This window comes from Petaurus breviceps, unplaced genomic scaffold (assembly GCF_028583685.1).
Source record: "Petaurus breviceps papuanus isolate PSGF00001 unplaced genomic scaffold, PetGlider_PUasm1.0 207, whole genome shotgun sequence".
In the NCBI taxonomy this organism is placed as follows: Eukaryota; Metazoa; Chordata; class Mammalia; order Diprotodontia; family Petauridae; genus Petaurus; species Petaurus breviceps.
The window spans coordinates 13,436,999-13,461,879 of NW_027185850.1; the positions used below are offsets into that span (position 1 = coordinate 13,436,999).

Consider the following 24,881-nt stretch of genomic DNA (forward strand, 5'->3'; position numbering starts at 1 on the left):
TTCCTTCCTTCCTTCCTTCCTTCCTTCCTTCCTTCCTTCCTTCCTTCCTTCCTGTTGTGGGCATTCTGTATATTTTCTTTGATCCCCGTCACCTCAAAGTTTCCATGTGTGCCTTACCCATTTAATTAAGTTGCCCAGCTTTTTGTCCATGACTTGTCCCAACTAATGTTGGTCAAATATCCTGTAAATGCTTGCAATGGGCTGTAATGGGACCTTAATGGGGGCTAGAGCACAGGGTGATGCCATATGTACCCTGCGCAGGGTATATCCAGGATGACTGGAGAAACCACTCAGAATGGGTCCGCCATGTCAACACCTTCAGAGTCCTGTTAAGTTATTATATAACCAAATGAGATCTTTGTTTTCTAAACTATGCATGGCCTGGCCTGTCTGGCACTGAAGTCATGCTAGGATGGATTCCTGATGGAGATGACAGACTAGCTTTTCCTGGATGGTCTGAAAAGGAAGATACAGACCCATCTGTTCAATAGAATGAGGCCAGGCACTAGACAGGCAGGGAGACAGATCAGTGGGCATTTCCAATTCTGTTTCCTGCGCTGCCATGTTTATGCTACACATGCTCATTGGCAGTGAATATTCCTGTGCATGGGCAGGGGAGTGTCACTGGAATCACAGAACTGCACAGACAGCAGGGACCTCTGGGACCATCTGGGGCCATCCCTGACCTACAATCCTCTCTAGAGTATATTGAACATGGGGTCACTCAGCCTCTGCTTGAAGACTGCCCATGAAGAATAGTAAACATTGTACCTTATATTTTCATTTTTGGTTCTGACTTGTGATTAGAGCTAGTTCAGCATCCACGGGCTGCTTCAGGACGTGATGGGTTCCCTGTCCTGGGAGATTCTCAGCAAGAGGCTGGATGACTCTGTATGTGACAGAGGAGATTCTTGCCCAGGTGTTCCAATGTTTCTCTATTGTCTCTAGGCTCAAATATGAACTCTTCTCTTCTGCATCTAAAGCCCTTCACAGTCAGCTTCCCAGACTGTCCCTTCCTGTACTCGGTGATTCAACCAAACTGGCCTTCTTCCTGATGATAATACTAGTCATAAATAATGACAACAACGATACAGCTAGCATTTCTACAGCATTTTAAGGCTGGCAAAATGCTTTACAAATATTATCTCATTTGATCCTTACAAAAATCCTGAGAGGTAGGGGCTGTTATCATTCCCAGAGTCTCCCAGCTATCGTGTGAATGTCTGAGGCTGAATTTGAACTTGGGTCCTTCTGTTTCAGGTCCATCTCGCTCTCCATTGGACCACCTATTTCTGTTCCTTTGCATAGGCTATCTATGTGGAAAGCATTCCCTCTTCACATCCACCTTCCCTCCTACCCCCAGTTTCTTTCACTCAGCTTAAATGCTACATGCTAGGAAAGGCCACTGCCCAATGCTAGTGGCTCCCTCCCCAGCTGAGAATACCTGGGAGCCATTCTGAATTTTCCATCCACATATCTAACAGTTTCATAGATCATGCACAGAGGTCCTGGCTCCTTCCAACTGAGCATACATACATGATTCACCACCAGGAGGGTTTAAAGCTTTGAGGTGATGAGGCAATCTCTATGTTGGCCACCAAGAAGGAGGATCCAATGACTCAGTGTGTCTTTAAAAGAGTAAGCACAGATGCAGTGTTCTCTCTTCTTTCTGGTTTGGATACCATCCACACTGCCATGATCTGCTTCTTGTACAGAGTGGGGGGAAAGGCAGCTCACTGACACAAGTTGCCTTGTGTCCATGAGTACTTGGCAGCTAAAACTCATGATCTGCTTAGGGGAAGCTAGTCTCCTTTTGTGTTTGCCCTTTCCTGAACAGATGACTGAATACTGATCTCAGGATGGCTGTGTCCAGGTATGAAAGTGTTTTTGTGAGTTCAAATAGATCTGAGGTCTTGTTTACGATGGCTGGAGCTGACTGGTGGCAGGGGAAGCTTCTGCATTGATGAGGATACCACCAACAAGAAGCTGAATTTTATTGCTAGCTTGGCTTCTTAGATACTGCAGAATTTGAGGGACACAGAACAGGGCTGAGGTGAAACTGCTTCATGTTTGGATGGATTTAAGTACCAACTTCCCCACTGAGTATAAGAGTGCCACTTGTTTGTCTTTCTGTCAATGACTGCTTGTGTGGATTTTGGGTTATGCATTGCTTTTTTGTGTGTGAAATAAATAGCTGTCAATGAAACACTATAAGACAACTCCATAAGACTCATGATAGAAAGGGCTATCCACATCTACAAAAGGAATTACAGAGTCTGAATGCAGATTGAAGTCAACTACTTTTTCTCTCCTTTTTGTTTTGTTTTGTTCCTTCTTTCTCATTGTTTATTACATGGGTTATAATTCTTTACAACTTGACTAATGTTTAATGTGAAGGTATTTGTAGAACCTATATTGGATTGCATGCTGCCATGGGAAGGGATAGGGAAGGAGAGGGATGGGGAGAAAATTTGGAACAAGGGATTGTGGAGCTGAATGTTATAAACTCAAAGTAAATAAATAAATAAAAAAGAAGAAATAGCTGTCCCATACCTTATTCATATAATACATTGAGTACCTCTCTACTCCCCCCTTATAGAGAAACCCTACACATAAGCTAGAACCTAAGCTATAATTAACTTCCTAATGGTGCCTGGATAGAGGTATAATGAAGTAAAGAGTGTGAGAAAAGGGAGGCTAGGCCTGGTGTGGTGGCACACACCTGGAGTTCTTGCTGCCAGGGAGGCTGAGGGTGGTGGACTATGTGAGCCCAGGGTTTCTGAGCTGCTTTTGGGCTTAAGCTCAAGAGGTTTCTACATTAAATCCAGTCTCAAAATGGTAAGTCCCCAAGGTGGGGAGGACCTATCTAGGGAAAGGTGAACACGGTTGGGTCAGAAATTGAACAAGAGCTTTTGTACTGCTCAGCAGTGATGGGTAGTGATAACTAGCATTTATATCACACTTTAAGGTTTGCAAAGTGCCTTTACAAATACAGTTTCATTTGATTCTCGTAACAACCCAGAGAGGTGGGTACTATTATTATGCCTATTTTACAGATGAGGAAACTGTTAAATGATTTGCCCAGGGCCACACAGCTGCTATTTATTTGAGGCTGGATTTGAACTCAGGTCTTCCTGACTCCAAGTCTAGCTCTCAATGACTGAGTTTGGGAGTGGCAGCTGTACTTCTACTCTACATGATAAAGAGACCTAGTCTGAAAAAAAAAAGGAAGAGAAAAGAAAAGAAAGAGGTAAGAAATGAAGGAAGGGAGGAAAGAAGAAATGGAAGAAGGAAAGGAGGAAGGGAAGGAGGCAGGAAGGAGAAGAGAAGATCTTAATCCCTCTCATTAGAGTGTAGGAAACTCAGGACCAAACCTGGTACAGAACACGTACATGGATGGGTGCAGAGAAGATGGTAGAAATTTCCTTGGTGGAAATGGAATGGGCACAGTGGACCAGCAATGATTTGCTTAATGTTAGGCATACATGTAGATACTGTCTTACCCCAAAGTACTTAAGCTCCTTGAGGGCAGGAAGTTTCATTTTTGTTTCATATTCCTTGAACCTAGGATATTACTTGGTACACAATAGATGTTTGAGATATAGGTTGAATTAAATGGCCTTCATGGCCCCTTCCAAACCTGAGATTCTATTATTTCTTCATCATGAGAAATTCTCAAAGGCTGCTTAGGGGACTGGGAGGGTAAGTGACTTTGCCAGGGGGCCACAGCAAGTATGCATCCAGACATTTGAACCAGAACTGCCCACCTCCAAAACTGACCCTCCCCCTAGTCTGCCTTTTGTATGCTATACAAGTGAATAATACCATGTAGGTAGTGAAGGGCAGATCAAACAGCCACCTAATTCAGGATTCCTCCTTTCATCGCAGAAGTGAGGGATGAGGGGGATAAAATGGGGCACACACTGCCAGGAGTTGTGTTGGTTGATCTTAACAAATTATTTTTCTTTGCTACACAGGAAGGCTGACTTGGAGAGCTATACTTAGAAATGACCGGGATGTCCTAACTTAAGACATGCATGCAACTTTTTAAAAAAGTCTCTTTTACTTTAAGTGAATTTAACAGTGCTGACCCTTGGCATCCTCGTCACCATGTGTAGGGGCTGACTACAGTTCACAGCATGCAAGCAGTCAACCTTTTCCAAAAATTCAATTAAGGAGTCGCTGCCCTCTCTCCCTTTTACCTCATCATGCTAATTACCAGCTTTGGGTAAATCCTAGCTGATTATAAAATGAGAAAAACCTAATCATTAAAACCATGTTCTGTGTTAAAACTATTAAGTCCATCCCCAAAGAGGTCCCCCTCTGTTTTGCTAACCCTATACACATATAGTATAATGAACCCACAGGGAATATCACTTGTTTCAGCATGGAAACACAGTCAAGGTCTGCCTTGAAATGGCTTATTTGAGCCAACCCTCCTTTCACCTTGTAGTCAGTGTGGTTACACCTTTAACCCCTTCCTTTCTGTATTTTCAAACCCAGAGTTGGCTCTCCAGTTTCCTCCCCAGGGACAGAACCCACTGAAGGCTGAGATCCAATGATGTCAGCCTTCTTGGGTTATATGAAAGTCACTGAGCAAAATGCACACATGCTTACCATAAAATGTTAACTAGTCAATTAAATTCCTCCAATAAAGGAAATAAATGTTGCCTAAAGGCTTCACACCACAAAGTAAGCTCTTTAGTCCAGCCTACACAAATTGCCGGCTGTGGCTTCTCCTCTACCCAGTTACTGGCACTGAGCTGCCACTTTCATGCCCATGCAAAGTGATGACAAATGAGAAAAGGCCAGTAAGATGGAGCCATTGTTAAAGTACAGTGGGCCAACAAGAGGGCCCAGAGCTGCATTTCATCTGACCAGGAAAACCAGGGGGAAAGGACTGAGCTGCCCATTTGTATATAGTTTAATTGTGATGATTCAATTATTGGCCTTGAGAAAATGATATTCAATGCTGGGAGCAAATGTGGACACAAAAGAGGGAGCATGGTAGATGGTGAACCAACTTCAGAGTCGGAAGGACCTAGGTTCAATCCTACCTCTGTGGCCTAGGGAGAGACAATCTATCAATGCCCAAGGCAGTGCTCTAAGACCATGGGTTACTGATCTGCCTCGGGGGAGGGAGCTTCCTTTCTTGTTACTGTTCAGTCATTTCAGTCAAGTCTGACTCTCTGTGACCCCATTTGGGGTTTTCCTGGCAAAGACTCTGGAGTGGTTTGCCATTCCCTTCTCTGGTTCATTTTACAGATGAGGAAACTGAGGTAAACAAGGTAAAGTGACTTGCCCAGGGTCACACAGCTACTAAGTGTCTGAGGCTGGATGTGTCTTCCTGATGTCAGGTCCAGTGTTCTATCACTGTACCACCTAGCTGCCTTGGGAATCTCCTTATACCAAGGAAATCCCTGATCTGCTCCCCCAAGCTCCCACAAATACAGCATCAGCAAAGAAAGGAGAAGTTACTAAGTAATAAAGGAAGTACCACAGGTGCTTCTCATCACTAGAACTAGATCTTCTCATCAGATCATAGCAGAAGTGATAGAGGGGATATCAGAGAACAAGAAGGCCACTCCCACCCCCATTTTACAAAGGAGGAAACTGAGACCCAGAGAGGCTCTTGGCCAAGTCACACAGGTAGTAAGTAGCTGAGCCAGGATTCCAATCCAATTACTCTGACTCTAAAATCAGGTTTCTGGATTTCATTGCTGTGGGAAGAAATTGGGAGGGAGGGAAAGAGAAACAGGGAGAGGGAAAGGGGCAGGAGAGAACATAGGGCTTGGTGAGAGAAAGAGTGAATCAACAGAAGGTGAGAAGCCCTGGAATCCTGTGAAGAACAACTCAGAGTTAGAAGGGGTGTCCAACCCAACCCCTACCCAAAGGATAGCTTGTGGACAAAGGGGAAGTCTTCCATGGGATTACATTTCAAAGCAGAATTCAGACCATTTACCTCTAAAATCTGGTCACCAGCCCAAAGTCTTCCATCTCTGGCTGCTGCTCCTTCTTCATATACTTCATGGATAACTATAGCATCCTGTCAAAAACATACCCCAAACAAGTTTTCATTACTTTTAATCCAGTTCAATAAAGAGTTGCTTATAAAACATCTATTATGTGCCCTGCACTGGGGATACAAAGACAAAGTCCCTGCCTTCAGGGAGACAATAAGCACTTGTTAATCCCTTACTATGTGCCATGTGCTGGGCTACAAACTGAGCATACCCTGAAAGAGACCATGACCCCCCAGCAGTTACCACCCATTCTTGTACCCAAGAAGCAACCTCATGAGGCCAAATGATCCAGGTGACCTCCAGGTGCCATAAAGACAGACAAAGAAGGTACACGTAAGCATCGTAATGAATTTCTTAAGGTCTGTTTATTAGCTTTCTTGCCTCTGTGTCATCTGATAGAATATTTTTGTGCAGAACGTCTTCGGTGGCATTTTTGTCTGTGACTGCTGGCCAGCAATGACCTGTCAGTGAACTGTGATCCATCTTACTTAGATTTTATGGTAAAATCTGAAACCAGGCTATGCATCTCTATGGACATTTAAGAATTTGGCAGAGGCAGGCTATTAAACATGAATCTGAAGCTTAATGGGAACAGAACTAGTTAGCCTGTGAGGTCTAATTTATGTGGAGTAATGAGAGAAGGGAGTGAGATTAAACATACAGTATAATAATTAGTTAGCTAGAAAGAACTGAGTTGACTGGAGACTGGCTGAACAAACTGTGGTATTCTGAAGTAACTGAATGTCCTATCAGTCAGAATGGAAAATATGATGAATTCAAGGACAATGGGAAGCCTTTCATGAACTATGCTGAGGGAAGCTAATGAAAGCATGAAAACATCTAATAGCAGTAGAATAAAGTAATAAAACAATAGTGACGTGTATCTACAACAATCAAACCTGGCCCCAGAGAAGAGATAGTCAATTAAAGGCCCTCTTTTCTTTGGAGAGGTGGGGGAACACGGGGGCAAAATGTTGCAGATGCTATCAGACAAGGGTGTTTGTTTTTCCTTGTTATAAGGGAAGGCTTATAGAGTGTGTTGGGCTGGGGGGTGGGGGAAAGAAGAGAAATGATTGTGATGCAAAAATAAAAGGCCTAAATAATGCTGGCTAGGACATTCACTGGACGGTCAGTCAACTCTATCTCTCTTACTGTCCCAGGTACAGTGAACTATATGGAAAAAATAAACAGCATGCCTGCAAGGAACTGTCAGCGTATTGTAATTGTGTGATTGTAAAATAATATAATTTATTTTTTTATACATCAAAACCACCCCTTTGGGAGAACACACATTTATTGCAAAGATGCTGTCATGGATCAGCGACATCTGCAATCCTCTTTGGAAGCTGCCTTCAGAGCCTCAGGCACACTCTTTTGCATATTTACAAACAGGTAGAGAGATTCCATTCATTTCAATTCAACCAGTCTTTATGAGTCTGTTAAGTGCTGTGGGGTCCAAGGAGAAAAAAAAAAACCCCAAACCCACTTCCTGTCCTCAAGGAGCTTACATTCTATTGGGAGGAAACATGCACTTAGAAAAGTAAACAAAAATATGTATGGAGTAAATATAAAGTAAGTGGGGGTGGGGAGGAAGGCTAAAGAACATAATAAATAAGTCTTCTGTGGGAGAGGGCACCTGAGTAGTACTTTAATAGAAGGTAGGGAATCTTAAGAGATGAAGGTGAAGAGAGAGAACATGGAAGAAAACTTGGGCAAAGACAGAAGAAGTAAGTGGGATCCAAGGAAAAAGGAGGGCCAATTTGTCTGGAATATATAGAGCAGTAAGAGAGAAGTGTGAGGTCAGACTGAATAGATAGGTGGGAGACAGAGTAGGAAAAGCTTTACTGAAATGCTAGCAAAAATAATTAATAAAAGATAAAGAGACAAAAAAACTACCTCTATCTGTTGATGATTTGAGAGTTTACTTAGAATAAACAAGAGAATCAGTTTAATTGAGATTATGGTGTTAGCAAAAATATAGGCTACAAAAAAATCCACAAAAATCAATATTACTACATTATAATACAAATTGAAAGACAAAAATAGAAAGGGATGATGTCCCATTTAAAATAACTACAAAATTTATAAAATATTTGGGACTCAGTCTCCCAAAGCATGCTCAATACTTGAATAGATTCAATTTCAAAAGACCTCTTTGAAAAAGATAAAGAACAAACTGCTGGAAGGTTCTTCAGTGCTCATGGATGGGCCATGCCAATAAAAAAATGACAATGCCACCAAAATTAATTTATAGGTTTAATGTTTTATCAAATAAACTAACAAAGAGTTACTTTATAGATAAGATAATAACAAAATTCATTTGGAGGAACAAAAGATCTTGAACATCAAAAAAATGATAAAAATAAAGGAATAAAGGGGGAATTAGCACTTTGGGATCTTAAAATATATTTTCAAGAACAATCATCAAGACCATTTGATACTAGTTTAAAAAAAAGTAGATCAAGGGAACAGACTAACAAGAATCAGAAATAAATACAGTTCAGTTTCAGTAAAACTGAAAATATATATTATGCAGGAAACAACTCCTTATTTGATGAGAATTGTTGGGGAAACTGGAAAGCAGTCTGATAAAAATTAGACTAAACTAGCATCTTGCAACATATTATAAAATAAATTTAAAATGGATATATGGTCTGAATACTAAAGATCTCACAGGATAAAAAAAAAACTAGATGAGAATAGATCATATAACTATGGGCAGAGTATTAATTCTAACCAAACAAGGGCTAAAAGTAATTACAAATTTTGATTAAAAGAAAATTTAAGAATTTTGAACAAATAAAAATTGTATCAAAGATAATGAAGGAAGTAGTCAACTAGGAAAAATTATTTGTATCAAATACATCTGATAAGTATTTGATATTTAAGATACATGGACAATTAACAGAAATCTATTAAGAAAATTTATTTCCCAACAGAAAAGTGGTCAAAGGATATGGACAATTCTCAAATAAACTATTAATAACCATATGAAAGAATGCTCTGAATCAGTGATAATATGAGAAACACAGATCAAAACAACTGTGAGGTAAAGATTATCAAAGACAAGCAGAGATAATATGGGAAAGAGTGTGATGAGACTGATCCACTAATGCCTCATGGATTTGTAAATTTGTAGAAACCAATTTGTCAAAGCAATTTAGAATAAAGCAAATAAAGTAACAAAAACATTCATATCCTCCATCTCCTGGAGGAATACTGTTAGGAGGTAATTGTCAAAAAGAATCCCCCTAATGCACAAAAAGATGTAAAGAAGATCTTTTCATGGGACTTGAGAACTAGAAAAAAAGGGATGTCCATCACTTAGGGAATGGTCAACTAAAACTGAAGCTTCTGACCGGGATTTGGGAGCTGTCTGGATGGCTGGATCCAATGGTTCAATGTCAACTTAGAAGGAAGTTTTCTGTGGAAAGGCATGGAGATCTTGGCCCCAGTGGGGTTTATCAATGACTTGGACAAAGGAACAGAGGGTTTGCTTACGATGCTTACAAATAATGTGGAGGGATGGCTAACTACAGGTTGACTGTCAGGAAGCAAAGATCTTGATTGGCCAGAACATTTTGCCAAATATAACCCAAACAACTATAATAGGGACAAGGGCAAATTCTGACATTGGAGTCCAAGAAATCAATTTCATAAATATAAGAGGGTAGATAAGGTAGGTCAGCACTTTATTTGAAGAAGTTCTGAGGGTTTGAGTGGACTCCATGTTTCACAGGAGGAAACTGAGTGACCTTGAGTCCCAAGAACTAATGCGCTCTTATGCCAAATTAGGAGGTCATGTCATCAATGAAGGTGGAGATAGTTCCTCTTTCCTGTTCCCTGGTCAGACCATACCTAGAATATTGTGCTCAATTCTTGTCACCTGCCACATATTAGGAAGAACACTGATAAACTGAAGAGTGTGGCAAAAGTCCTTATACCATATGGATATCAATCAAGGGAACTGGAGATAATTAGCTTGGAGAAGATGCATTAGACTTGTTCATCTTGTCCAGAGAAGAAAAGAAATTAAAGCAATGGTTAGAAGTTGGGATTAACTATAAATAAATAAAAAGAAGTTGGGAAAAGACAGATTTGGGCTTGATGGAAGGGAAAACTTCCTAATGTTGAAAGCTATTCCAAGATACAACACAGTCCTCTTATGTCATAACCCATTCCCCTGGGAAGGAGACGTAACACCAGGAGAGTTATTCCCATCTGTCAGATGATGAAACTGAGGCTTGGGATGGTGAAGTCATTTGCCTAAAGTCACCCAGGTATCATAGAATTAAAGTTTCAGGGTTGGCAAGGACCCCTAACCACCAAAAGAATCCCCAAGACAACACCCCAGAGAAGGATGTATCCTGCCTTTGATTGAAGACTCCAAGGAAGAGAAGATCATTGCCCTCCAGGCAGCCCATTCCACACTGGGACAGCTCTCATGGTTCCGAAGGTTTTCTGGGCATTGCTCCTAAATTTGCTTCTGTGTAGCTCTCACCTATGATTCCCAATTCTGTCCTCTGAGGACCAGCAGGACAAGGCAAAGGTGACAGCCTCAGAAACCCATGTTGCCAACACCAGCGCTCTTGCCTGACCCAGAGTCTTCTGTTCCATTGGTCCTTCCCAAGGTTGGGGCTTTTCTCTGGATGCCCTGCAGATCACCAAGGTCCTTCTTAAACCATCTTGATGGCCAGAACTGAACCCAGTACTCCCAGAGTAGGCTGACAAAGGTGGAGTAAAGAAGAGGGACAGAAGAAACTAGGAGACAGCAGAGCTAGGGTTTGAACCCAGGCTTTTCTCCCCAAGAGAATTAAAACAAGAATCAGGTCAAAAGTCATGTGTTCTAGGACTAAAATTTCTAACCCTGGCATTCATTTCATCCCTCCCCTCACCATGGAAGGCTTGGGCATCGACCCTGAGGTCGATTTTGGCTCAGCTGTGTCAGTGAATAGTACTGAGCATTTCTGAGCGTGCTACTGTTGAGACAGCCTCTGGCCCTGTTGTTGACATCGTTGGGAGCTGTGAGGACAAGACATTCTACCCCAGGTTCTACTCCACCCTGCCTCTCTCGTTGCTAATCTCCCAACAGTTTAAAACAGTAAGGGAGTAGAAGCTTTTGGTAGAATCCCACTGGGTTCTACACATTTTTATTTCCAAAGCTTAGGGAATGGAAGGGCGAGGTGTTAAATTGCTCGTTGGTGCCCAGCTGACATAAGGTCATTTGTCTGAATCGGGGGCATGTGCTGACTGGAGAGTCTTCTCTTTAACTGCTGGAATAAATAATGTCTTCTGGACTGACAGTGTGACAAACAGAAGTATTTAAGGATTTTAAGGCACTCAATAATGGAGCTATAACCTGCCAGAGATGGGAAGAAAAGGCGGCACAGTGAATGCAGCACCAGAGTCACGAAGATCTGAGTTCAAATCCAGCTGTGTGACCCTGGGCAAATCCTTTAATGGCTGTCTGCCTCAGCTTCCTCATCTGTAAAATGGGGATAACAGTACCTCGTTCACGGGGCGATAGTGAGGGTCAAAGGAGATAATATTTGTAGAATAACTCTGAAACCTTAAAGTCCTGTATAAATGTACTTGCCCATTAGAGCTGACTCTCTAAGATCAAGGAGAAACTCATTATCATCATTACCAAGAGTGATGATGGGAAAAGCACTGAACTGGGACTTGGAAGACCTATTTGGGGCATCAATTCATTTCAACAAAATTCCGCTGCATAAACACCTCAGGAGCCTGCCAGCTGCCCCAGCTCTGAGTCTCCCCACCCAGATCGGTACCATTTGGCCAGAGACACTACCCACTTCAGAGAGGTGGGGGGGGGGGCAATCCACTCAGTTTGGGAGTTCCTTCGGAGAAGTTGAGGGCAATAAAGGGGGAACAGAAGAAGGGAATATTTATTAAGCACCTGCTATATGCCATGTGCTAAGTGCCATGCAAATATTATCTCAATTGATCTTTGCAACAACCTATGAGGTAGGTGCTATTATGACCTCCTTTTTAAAGAGGCAGAGATGAAGTGACTTGCCCAGGGTCACACAGCTAGCAAGTGTCTGAGGTTGGATTCAAACCCAGGTCATCCTGATTCCAGGCCCAGTACTCTATCCAGCCACCTGGCTGCCTGTAGTTAACTGGTGAATGAGTGAAGGGAAAGTCAGCTGTCTGGGGCTAGCCTCAGACCAGGCTTATCCTCTAGCCCTCCTGGCCACCTCACCATCTGCTTTGTTCTGTGTACACACCACCATCCACCCCCTCCCACCTCTTGCTGTGCTTGAAACTGAACACAGCAGTTGGACTATTGCTTCTGTCCAAATTGTGACATCTGACTTCCCTTTGGCCCCACCCCCCACTTCTTTGACTTGCTGGAGCACCCTCTTGTCCCTGGCCATGTCTCCCTTGTGTGAATTTTCTTCCCCAACTAGAATGTAAAATCTTTGAGGGAAAGGACTGATTCATCTTTGTCTGGTACCCAACAGGTACTTGATAAATGTTTATTGATTGACTGATTGTTCTGATGACCAAATAGAAATGATGCCTTTCAGAGAATGATCTGAAGATTTCTGTGACTGGGGAATCACAGAATCACAAAGTAGGAAGAAGAAATTCAGGGACCAGGATCTTCGGCCATTTCCTCCACAAGTGGTCACCTGAACTCAGGTGGAGGGAATGACGTAGATCTGGAAGGATAATGTAGGCCAGAACGCTAACACTGTAAAGACCCAAGAAGCCTCTCACTCCACACAAGAGCACCCAGGATTCCAGAGGGCTCATGGCGCAATGTGCACCCACCTCCCAACAAAGAGGTGAGGGACTGGGCTACAAATGGAAGACACACTTTGGGGATTCGGTCAATTGTTGGACTCTGCATGTTTGACTTGCTTTTTGCTTTCAATGGCTTGGTGGGGGGAGAGTTGGGAGGGAGAGAACCTAGAGTTTTGTTGATTAAAAAATCAAACAAAGTTTTTGAAAACCTCACACACCCCAAACAAATGACCCTCCATCCTTTGCTGGGAGACTTTCACCAAGGGGGGACATGCTCCCTGCTAAGGCAGCCTGTACCACTTGAGACCACTCTCACTGGGGGCCAGCCTCAATGTCACTCCCTCCTGCTTCCCTGCCTCCCTCAGCATCATGAGTGAGAAACAGTAGGAAGTCCAGTGGCCAAACCACAGCGTGTATGGAGGGGAATGATGCATGAAGCTGGAAAGATAGGAAGGAGAAGGTTGTGAGAAACTAGAGGAGCAAAGTTTCTCCTTGATCTTAGAGGGTCAGCTCTAATGCGCAAGTACATTGGCTGAAGGGCACACCAAACTGCACATTTATTCCTGAGAGCCAGTTTTGGCAATGAAAGAGTATCTGAAGTGGGGTAGAGAAGGGAATCAGGAGCTGAAAAGGACAAAAAAAGTATACAACTGCAGAATCAGCAACCTTACAAGAAGACATTCCCAGGGAGCTCCTGCATCACCAAACGACCCAATTCTTCCATTTATATATGGGGAAACTGAGGCTCAGAAAGGTGAACTACCATCTCCAAAGTCACACACACAGTGAGCATCAGAAGCAGGATTTGAACCCAGATTTTCTGACTCCAGACCCAGTATTTATATGGATTTTTATATATGTTAATCTGAGTGACTCAAGTTACTGTAACAGACTTCTTTATCAGTGAACCCCACAAATGGTTCCAGGTTCTCAAGGAAATTTAAACCCTGAAGCACCAGCTAGGGGAATTCCTGTATTTCAGTGTGAACTGATACAAAGGAAACAGTCACAATTTTCTTCCTGGGCAAAGCTGCCAACATGGAGATAACAGTATCATTAATAAACATGCCAGCCATCTCACAAAGAGGCGAATGGATCGTGATCACAAACTTGAAAGGCCCAGAAGCCTTCAGTAAGCCTTGCACTTGGGGAATTAGCAAAGAAGGGCTTTCTGAACTGTGGAGTACCCATAACCATCCTTTTAAGGGAGAACTTTTTTGGGGGGTGGCGTGTTACAAGTGGATCTTTCTAGGCCCACAGGGGATTGATTTAACTGGGATTCCTGTTGCCTCCACTCTACTGGAGGCCAAACCCTTTTCTGCAGACACAATGAGCACCATAACATAAACACCATCATGACATGTGTGACAGTGAGTTACTGCCTGCGGCATATTTTATTTATATCACTAAAGAGCCAGACACAATATTGGCCGTGCTGATAATATGTAATCAATACCAGCAGCATCTTTCCATTTGAACCCAGATTTCATTAGCATGGAATACCCAGGTCTCAGAGAATCCTAGGGAAGGTTTCTTCACCAATGTCAATCTGAGAATGCAGGAGAATTAGACAATTTATAGTGAGGAAGGAAAAATGTGGTAGAAGGGGTCCCTGGTCAGGTATTAGTTGGGTAAAACAGACTCCGTCCCCTTTTATCTCTGACAATGTCAGTTAGTGGTCAACAAATACTTAAGTCCTTCCCACATGCTGAACATTTCCGATCGATTGACAAACATTTAATAAACACTCACCATTAGGTGTTGGGGATACCGAAGGAGGCAAAAATGCTTGTTGATTAAGTGATTGCTCTGTTGGCCAAATGGAAATCATCCCTTACAGAGAATGATTTGAAGATTTTCATGATTAAAGAATCCTGGAATCTCAAAGTAGGAGTGGGGAGCTTTAGGGGCCAATTAGCTCATCACTGTGAACAAGGTCTAGCCCTCAAAGCTCATATTCTAATTGGGAAAATAAGGTTAAAAAAACCCCGGTACATACAAGATAATCCCAAAGGAAAGTCACTAGCGGGGGGGGGGTATAAGGAGGGTGGAGGAGACAGAGAAAGATCTGTGGGAGATATTCCCCAAAGACAGCCTTACTTAACACCATGGGAGAAATGGTTCTCCTTCCCACGGGCCTCGACCCCAAGACTATCACACCCCAACTGCTGATGTTCATCCAATATTAACAGGAATCTGAAACGTTCAACTAAATATCTCAGCAATAAAACAGCCAATATAATACAGAGAATGAATCGGTGGTCTCACATAAGACCATTTTATGGTTTGCAATACTGAAATGTTTCTCTTCATTAGGTCAAAGGGGAATCTGTTTTCCATCAAATTGCAAAATCTTATTACGGATAGGGGTCACTTGCCAAGTTTCATAAGAAAGTTTGCCCACATCATCAATATAAATATAATTTTTCATACTGAAATATAGATTTATTTGAGGGAAATGGATAATATTTGCATTACATTTTATAGGCCCCTATGGTTCCATCTGGTCCTTATTTATTTAAATTTTACTCGACTTGCCTCCTCTTTCTGCTTACAGTTATATTCTGTAAGGTCAGAACTGCCCCAACTCAGATTTTTCAATGGCACCATTCATTAACATTCCTTTGCTCTGCAGTCATGGACCTTTGCAAACTCTGCTTTGATTTTTAAATAATAAAGCCGAGGTAATAAGATGTTTGGTGTAAAAATATATGACTTAAGCAATAATGGCAGAGAAAGCTCAGCTTTTAGGGGTGGGCTGCCAAAGCAAACCAAACTTAAAAAAAAAACTGCATAGAATTCATCTTGCGGGAATAATCAAATAAAACACTTGGACACATTGAAGACAATGGGAGCTCCTTCCCCTCACTTGAGCTCACTTAAGAACAGAGAGACCCACAGACACCAAATTTTTCAGAGGTTTAAATCAGTTGATGCGTTATATTCAACAAAAGCAGAAAGTGGCCACAGGAACCAAGCTTAAGCTTCTGGGGGCCACACGGACAGTCCTGGGGTGAGGTCCAGGCCAGGAAACAAGGAGTCTGGCCTTTAACTCTGAGAAGGTGAGCCCCTGCAAAGCAAGGGATAAGGAGAAGCTGCGGTTTCCAAGCTGATAGCCATTATAGCTAAGTCAGTCTCACTGTGATTGGGAAGGCTGCAGCCAGCCCTGCCTTTCCCAGGGCTCCCTCATAGGAACGCTCAGCAACTGTCCAGGTGTGAGGGCTCACGGCTTCCTTTCTCTCCTTGCTTTGGGGGTATACAGCAGTGACCCTGATTCCAGAGCTGAAGGAAGGAACAGGATCCAGAATCCATGTGCTTCTGATGAGGAAAAGCCTGCTCACTCAAGGGGACAATCAAGGTCAACATTTCCAGAATTTCCTTGAAGATGCCCTCCTTGTTCTCATTGGCTGCCTTCCTCCTAACTGGATGTGGTCCAAAGAAAGGACTGGATAACATGGCCCAGAGCAGCAATTGTGGGGCCGGTGCATCACCAGTATTAGAAAAAAGGAAAAAGAAGAATCCCTTCTCCATTTATAGGTTGTTTTACCCATTAAATCACTCCCTACCTCTTTCTCCCATGTGCCATTTAACCTCAGGGTAACACAAGACCATCGAGGTTTACATGAGATACCTGAGGTCAGAAGAAAAATGTCCACACCAGGACTCCTTTTTAAGTGAGCTTATCCTTCAGAAGGACTCTAGGATTGGCGCCAAAATTGGATATTATGAACATCAAACAGCGCTTAAGGAATTCTCCCCCCAGATTCTTGGCTCCAAGAAGGGAGTAAGCTGGTACTATTTGTTAAATACCCATAAACACTCTGTTTGTGATGCATCATCATGCCAGAGGAGAGAGCGGGTTTTTGAAGCACCCCAGCCTTGGGGGGTCGGGGGGCTGGGTGTCGAGAGTGACTAAGCATTCATTCACAAAGGCCAAGGAGGAAACCTCAGGAAAACAGACTCTGCCTCTACACTCCGTGACTTTCTCAGAGCCTAATGTCCTGTATCTAGAGCCAGGCATACATCTCACCCAACCCTGTCATTTTACAGCAGAGGAAACTGAGGCCCAGAGTGGCTAAGGGATCTGGACCTGGAGGAGACCTGAGGAAACTGGCTCACATCCTGCAGGAAGCCGTTTCTGAGGAGGGGGTTCCAGTGAGGGTCTCTGACTCCAGGCCAGCGCTGTTTCCACCACACCAAAGGGCCTCCCCCTCAGGCACTGGGGAGGGACAAGTTTAGAGAAGAAACAGCCTCTGCCGATGGCTTTGTCAGCTAGACAGAGATCCTGAGAGGGACGCCTGCTGAGTGTGACAGCGTGAGGACTCCGCGGATGTGAAGAGGAAGGCTGTTTGCCAACAGACGGGCCAGGGATGGCTTCAATCTAGTTAAAAGTAGATTAGCTGATGAGAAAGCAGCTCCTTGGCCAGACTACACCTGTCCTCCCAGACAGGCAGGGACAAAAAGCTATGTGGAAAAGAGAATGCGCTAAAGTTGTGAAGTTCTTTGTAGACATTACCCCACACAGCCCTGTGCGATGGGGAGCTATCAGAGCATCGCATTCTTGGAGCTGGGAGGGCCCTCAAGTCTAACCCTTCATTTTACAGGACAGGAAACTAAGGCCCAGAGAAGCCACTGGGAATTCCCCAAAGTCACATGCTCATGATCCTGGGATTCCAAATCCAGCCTCTCTCCCCCAAACCACAACGGACTTTGTGAGTTTGTGTGCTTGGGGCCTGAGGCTTAGTCATGGGGTCTACACAGAGAAATTTTCACAAGAACCAGAGGGTTTTAGAATTAGTCATATTTTAGAACTAGCCATAGAGAAAAACTGTCCAAAACCCTGATTTTAAAAGGTGCTTTAAAATGAACTTTAAGACTGAGACCTAGACTGACAAAGCCAGCTCCAGCTGGCTGTGTCCTTGGGAGAACATGGCATTCTTCTGGACTTTGGGAGGAAGTGCTTTGCTGGGCCATGCAACAAGCTAGCCTTGGACAACTGATGGTGGGTCCTTCTGGAATAGGAGCAAAGAAGGACACTTGCAATCCAGCCTGGTGTCTGGGGGGACAGTTTAATGTTCCCTGGCCCCTCCCTGAGGTGAGCAGAACAGGAGATTTCAGGCAATCTGCCCTACTTTTGATAGACATCTTGGACAACACCTAAGAGAAGAACATCCTTCAATATTGGCCAAAGTGTAAAAGCCAAGTTATCAGATGTTAAAGGTTTTCCATAACACAAAAGGACATTTTCTACAGGGAAGCAAAGCCATGATCAAATTAACTTAATGAGATATTTCCCTTCTAGAAACTTTCCAGGGGAGTGGAGCCAAGATGGCAGGGTAGAAACAGGACTTCCTTGTGGCTCCTGCTCCCACCTCCTCCAATTCATGTAAAAAATGGCTCTAAACAAACTTCGTTGCTACAGAACCCACAAAATGACACAGAGAAGCTAACCTCTCGCTGAAGACATCCCGGCAGGCTGGCAGGAAGGGGCCAGCGCTGTCCTTTGGGAGCCGAGCCCAACACCGCTTGAGCCGCAGGTTTTAGCCTCAGAGCAGCTTGACCAGCTGCTGGCTAGAGGGACTTCAGATAATCTGTAGCTGTGGTGGTCTCCAGATCATAGATACCAAAGACAAAGTGAGAAGTCAGTGTAGACTTTGCAGGGAGTTCGGGAGTGCGGTCCAGCCTTTGCCCCAAGACGAGAAGCCACTGAGGCTCTGCGGTCATCCCTGCTTCAGAGCTACTGGCCTGCAGAGTGTAGGGTGACCAAGCAACCAGTCTGAGGGGTATTCGCTCTTGCTTTAACCTGCTTGGATCTGGATCACTGTCTAGGGTGGAGGTCCTGGGGTGCATGTGGAGGCTTCAGAGAGGGCACCCAACTAATAGCTCTGGCAGCTGAGAAAACCCCAGCGATTTGGGACAAAGCTCCCCTCTCTGGTAGCAGAGTTCCACTGTGGCAACATGTGCAAGCAAAGGAAGCAAAGCAAGCAGAACAATCCGACATTAGACTTCTATTTTGGGGACAAAAAGGATCAAAGCATGGAACAAGAGGAAGACAACAATGTCAGAACTCCTGCACCAAAAGCTTCCAAGAAAAATATGAGCTGGTTACAGGTCATAGAGGAGCTTAAGAAGGATTTTGAAAACCAAATAAAAGAAGTGGAGGAAAAATTGGGAAGAGAAATGAGAATGATGCAAGAAAATTATGAAATGAGAGTCAACAGCCTGACTGAAGAAAATAACACCTTAAAAAATACACTTACTCAAATGGCAAAAGAAGCTCAAAAAGGCAATGAGGAGAAGGATGCTTTAAAAAGCCAAATTTTTGCCAGATGGAAAAAGAATCTCAAAAGCTCACTGAAGAGATTCATTCCTTCAGAATTAGATTGGAGCAAATGGAAGCTAGTGACTTTATGAGAAATCAAGATGCTGTTAAACAGATCCAAACAAATGAAAAAATAGAAGGCAATGTAAAATATGTCATTGGAAACTTACCAGTGGAGTATCTTTTCCTCCTACAATACTGAGACCAAGGCCGGAATGTCCCTTGGAGATTTCTATAATCATTTCTTGGCCAGGGACTATAGGGCATGTGGCTGGGTCCACAGACAATGGTACCTGCAAACCACCTGAAAAAGGAAGGAAGAGAGGAAGAAAGGAAAGAAGAAAGGAAGGAAGGAAGGAAGGAAGGAAGGAAGGAAGGAAGGAAGGAAGGAAGGAAGGAAGGAAGGAAGGAGGGAGGGAGGGAGGAGGGAAAGAGGGAGGAAGGAAGGAAGAATTACCTTTAGATTCCAGAGACCAGACAACAAAAAGCACATTTTTTTTTGTTTGGTAGAAAAGAGGGGATTATAGGCACTAAATGTGGCAAACACACTCAAACTCAGGTTTATTTTGCCAGAAGGTTTTACATAACTGCTTCTTTTTCCGCATTTTTTTTTTGTTCTCAGGGAAGTTTCACAGTGGGAAGGGGCATAACAGAAGGTAACATTGTTGTAAAGGAAATAAAAGTCATTAATAAATTTTTTTAAGTGAAGGAATATATGCAGCCCCCTCCCCAAACAAAAAAACCCATAAAAGAACCACCCAACAGGCTCATTAGTTTTTTTTTTTTCTAAAAAGACCTCCATAGTGGGAGAATGGCTAAAAGCCTGTGCTGCCTGTGTGAAATACATCCTGCTGGAATGTAAGAAATCTGAAGAATTCAGCCACACAGGGCAAGCCACATTTATATGGAGCCTAGCCCTCTATGTGGAGCACAGAGAGCACCTGATAAATGCTTGTGGATTGAATGATTGCCAGTTGCCTGGTGAAGTAAGAGGAAACAGGAAAATGTTGAATAAATGACTAGGCCAGTGGGAAGGGAGCACACATGTACCAGAAGGAGCTGGATTGAAGTGACGCTTGATCTGGCTCCAGAGAGGACAGGAGAGAGCATATTCTGGTGCCTTCCCTGCTGAGGGGGCACACTGCAGGTGCTAGTACGTGGCATTGTACTTGGGGATTTATTGAACTGCTTTATTCTTTCTCTTTTAAGACCTTTTTATAACAAGGGAAGGCTTGCTAGATAGGAGAAGGAGATGGAAGTATTGTAAAAACAAAAATTAGCCATTTAAAAAAAACTCATTTTGCATGATTTTTTACCATGTGGAATTTGCAGGTTGCTACATCCTCACAAAAAAAAAAAGTCACCTTAGGGGTGGCCAGGTAGCACAGAGAGTAAGAGCACTGGCCCCAGTGTCAGGATGACCTGGAGATCGAATCCTGGGCTCAGACACTTAGCACCCACCCAGAAACACCTGGCCGTGTAACCTTCAGCAAGTTACTTAACCCCAATTGCTTAGGGGTGGCCAGGTGGCGCAGTGAGTAAGAGCACCGGCCCCAGTGTTGGGATGACCTGGAGATCAAATCCCGGGCTCAGACACTCAGCACCACACCCAGAAATAACTGGCCACGTAACCTTGAGCAAGTTACTTAACCCTGATTGCTTAAAAAAAAAAAAAAGTCACCCTGACCAGGCACCAAAAAAGATAGGTAAATTCCCTTATTAAAGAGCCTATGTCTTATCTGGGGAGATAGACAGATTGAACTGGACTGTTTGGTACTGGAGGGTAGAAATGTGAACAAACAGGGGAAAAGAGAGAGGTGCAGATTTAGGTTCAAGTCCTCACAATGAGCTGTCCCCTAGTGGAATATGGGAGGTCTCTGAGCAGATGCTGGACAGCCACTTGTTGGGGACCTTATCCAGAAGATTTGTGTTCAGGCATAGCCACCGATGTCCCCATGAACTCTGACATGCTTTGATTCTCATTCTAACACTTGACTTAGAGAAAAAAGGCTAAATTACAGAAAATCCAAAGAAGTGTCTAGGGCAGGAATGATTTAAGTGGGACCAAATGCACTAAATGAGGTGCTCCTAAAAACCAACCACTTAGGAGAGACTTAGTCTGTGTAATGATGGATGAGACACAAGAAGGTCCCGGAGGGAACAAAGACAGCTTGGGCCCACAGGAAGCCCTAGGGCCTTAAGCCTTTCCTTGGCTTTCATCTGTCTCCCCCTCAGAGGAGGGAACAGTCACTTCATGAAAAGCAGAGACAACGCCTTTTTTCTCTGGCCCTGTGACACCCATTAACTATTTCACCAAAAGTAAACATTTCTGGGATTAGGGAGCAGCCCACTGTCTGAGGAAGGATTCAAACCCATCTTTCTGACTACAAACCAACCCTCTTTCTGCTCAGCCACACTCTAGATTCTGCTTTCTGATGCCCTGAGAGCCTAACGAAATAGACCTTGTGAATCTTGAGCAGTTTTCTACTCTCTTCCCCCCCCCCAAACTTGAACTTCCTTGATTGACCTTCAAGGTCCTAAAGAATTTGATGCTGTTGTCCTTAATCTCAGATATTACTCCCCTTCACATAGGTAAGGTAAACTGAGCTAATCTCTAGTCCTGTAATAAATCCAGAATGATCTCATTTCTATTCCTTTGCTGTTTCCTCTGAACAAGATGTCCTCCCTACTTTATTAGGACCATGGAATCCTACCACCCTTTAGAGTCAAACACACCAGTGAGTCTAAGCAATGAACAGATATAGATGTTTATGGAAATAATGCAGATTATAATCCATCCAATACCCTGGTCTCTGTCTTCCCATAATGACACCATCTCTATGGAGTCTTGCCTGAACTCCTTGGTCCACTAGTGACCCCCCTTGGACCTCAAGTAGAACTGTGCTCAATAACTTATTTAAAGTAAGATATTGCCTGGTATAGCCGCATGCTACTGTCTCATCCCCCTTCCCAGACTGTTACATCTACCAAGGCAGGTGTCTTGTCCAACCTCAACACTGCAGTTCCTTTACCGTTAAATTGATAGTATCAAGCAGACATTTAATAAATCTTAATAAATGAATGGCAATGCATTTAGGCCATCTGGAGGCAATTTTTACTTAATTCCTACTTCTCAGTTGGGCTCAAGTCAGTAGAAGTGGCCACCAAAGCAAGCTCTGTACAAGTGACAGGCTCATATGTGACAGGAGTGCTCAAAATGTAGCATGTGCAGGTGAACGAAGAGTTAACGTCATAGCGAGTTCTTGGAAAAATCACCAATTGATGGCTGAGTTGTTCAGAAGACAAGAATTATGATAAAATATGCCAGAGACCCTCAAAAGTAACTGCCTTCGTCCCAGTCTGAGTCACTGCTGAGGTCCTCCATGCTTTAGAAATTCCATCACTCACTTGCCTCTTACACAGTCAGAGCAAAGGGGGGTGGGTTAGGGTGGAATCCATTATTGACTCTGACTGTCTATTTTCCAGAGCTCAAGGAATGCAGCATCAGTCAGGAAGAGATGAAGAAAAAAAACAAATATTAGCTTCTCAAGCTGCTACCAAAAACCTACGGGCAACATGTGCTTGAAAGGGATTTGCGAGGGGTATCAGAAGAGCCTCTTACTGTAGCTTGGGAGCTCCGTGTCTGTGGAACGGCATGAGGAAGAGGGGGCTAGAGAGAACTCCTCAGAACCAATGGGCTTTTTGGTAGAATATTTCGGTTGTTTCACCTGGCTGACAGTCTGGAAAAGAAAGAAAACAAATGATTCATCGGGCCCAAGGTAGAGAACAGGAATAAGGAATGAAAATGGTTCTAATCATGATCACGACAAAAATGACAACAGCCACCATTTACATGGAGCTTTAGGACTTGAAAAGGCCTGGATCTCCTATGGTGGAGCAAAGGACAGACCAGTGTTCGAATTCCACTTCAGTCCCTTAGTAGCTGGGTCCAGTGGTAAGACAAAAGTCAAGACAAGTACAATGGCCCAGGACGCAGGGGACGACCCAGCCCCAAGTGCTAATTAATGTAAGTACTAATAGAGGGTGAGCTCCTTTAGGCTAACTCTGTATCCTCAGTGCCTAGTACCATGCCTGACACACAGGAAGGGACTGTGAAACAAACCAAACCCTCCCCCATTCCATACCCCAAAAGCCTATTCTATAAAGCAATTTAGCACTGGGACCTCAGAAAAGAACAGACCCAGGTTCCAAAAAACTAAAAATCCACGAAAGGGAAGTTGTTTGCATATAACTATTTACCTTGGGAGAATGTGGAATATCCCAAAAAATACTTGCCCACCAAATGTTGCAAGGGCTCTCTCGTGGGGCTCCCTTTGCCCCTTTAATGAGAACACGTCAACTTTGTCTGTGAAACTGAGCTTCAGATTTTCTAGGGGGTTTTATTGGATCAGAAATATGCTTTCTTAGGCTTTTTCTTCATTTATATGATTAATTTTATTAAGGTAAGAACAAGAATGATATTAAGACAAGAATAATGATTTTCTTCCCTGAGTTTTGATTTCTCTCCAAAATACTAGAAATGTTGACCCTCTAGGAGGTTAATACTACCTTTGAGGCAAGATGCTGAGGAGCTGGCGTCATTTCTAAATCACTATTAAGGTCATTGCTGTTGTGGTTTTCAGTCTTGTCCGACTGTCCACAGGGTTTTCTTGGCAAAGATACTGGATGGTTTGCCATTTGCTTCTCCGGTGGATTAAGGCAAACAGAGGTTAAGTGATTTGCCCAGAGTCACACAGCTAGTAAATGTCTGAGGCTGTATTTGAACTCACGTCTTCCTAATTCCAGGCCTGGCACTGTGTTCACTGTGCCACCTAGCTGCCCCTTTTAAGGTCATTAGGGAAGGGGAGGAAAAAACCCCAAGTGTGAGATTTTAAATGTAGCAGAAGAAAATTTTTAAAAAAGGAATCTCTAAAATTGTCATTAATCCCAATTGGGGATAATTTAAGAAATAACACCAATATCTAAATGGAATAAAATTCAATTTACTTCCAAAAAAACTTTATAGGACTATAGATTTTGAGCTGACAGGAACCTCAGAGAGCACTGGGCATCTAGTCTATATAATTATAATGAAAGAAAGGGAGGTCAGAAGAGGATATGTAACTTGTGCAAAGCCACACAGGTGGTAAGTGTATGGATTCCCTTACTCCAAAATGGGACAGTTCCCACTTAACTTTGTCACTTCTCTGTCCCTTTATTTAACAGAAGAGGAAACAGAGACCCAGAGAGAATAAGTGAACTGACCAACGTCGAAGTCCATTAAATGGGGGCCATGATGCATCCTCTGAACACAATGTAGCTTAAATAAGACAGGCTGATGTCACCAAATGTGAATAAGTGAAAGTTTTCCCTTGGTCCATAACATCAGAATATGGATACCTTCATGACCTTAAGTGTGTCCCTTAGTTTTCCTGGGTGCTTGGCTTCTCCAACAGTAATGGTCGGGGGCTGGGTAATATGGCCCCCTTAGATCCCCTGCAGCTCTGTTTAAATAGAACACCCCAATCAAAGCCACAACTCAAAGCAAATTACAAAAAGCAATTTGAAAGCTCCCTTTTCCCCTACTGAAAAATATGTAAAAACTCTCTATATATTATACATATGTTGCATATAATTATGTATCATATATTATTATATTTTTATATGTAACAAATTTTTATAGACTTTATATACATATAAGGCAAACATCTACTTATCCATCCATCCATCCATCCATCCATCCATCCATCCATCCATCCATC

The 24,881-nt window shown here is 43.2% G+C and overlaps 1 protein-coding gene across 1 annotated transcript in view; it reads right to left on the reverse strand.

Annotated features, from left to right (window-relative positions):
* LOC138164910 (inaD-like protein) overlaps window positions 1–24,881 on the reverse strand; it is a 337,451-nt gene that overhangs the window by 30,949 nt on the left and 281,621 nt on the right. The window contains exons 33-35 of the mRNA XM_069092869.1: window positions 22,742–22,859; window positions 19,290–19,423; window positions 5,963–6,046 (exon numbers count right to left, since the gene is read on the reverse strand). Coding sequence (XP_068948970.1) covers window positions 5,963–6,046; window positions 19,290–19,423; window positions 22,742–22,859 — 336 coding nt within the window. The remainder of the gene's footprint in view (window positions 1–5,962; window positions 6,047–19,289; window positions 19,424–22,741; window positions 22,860–24,881) is intronic.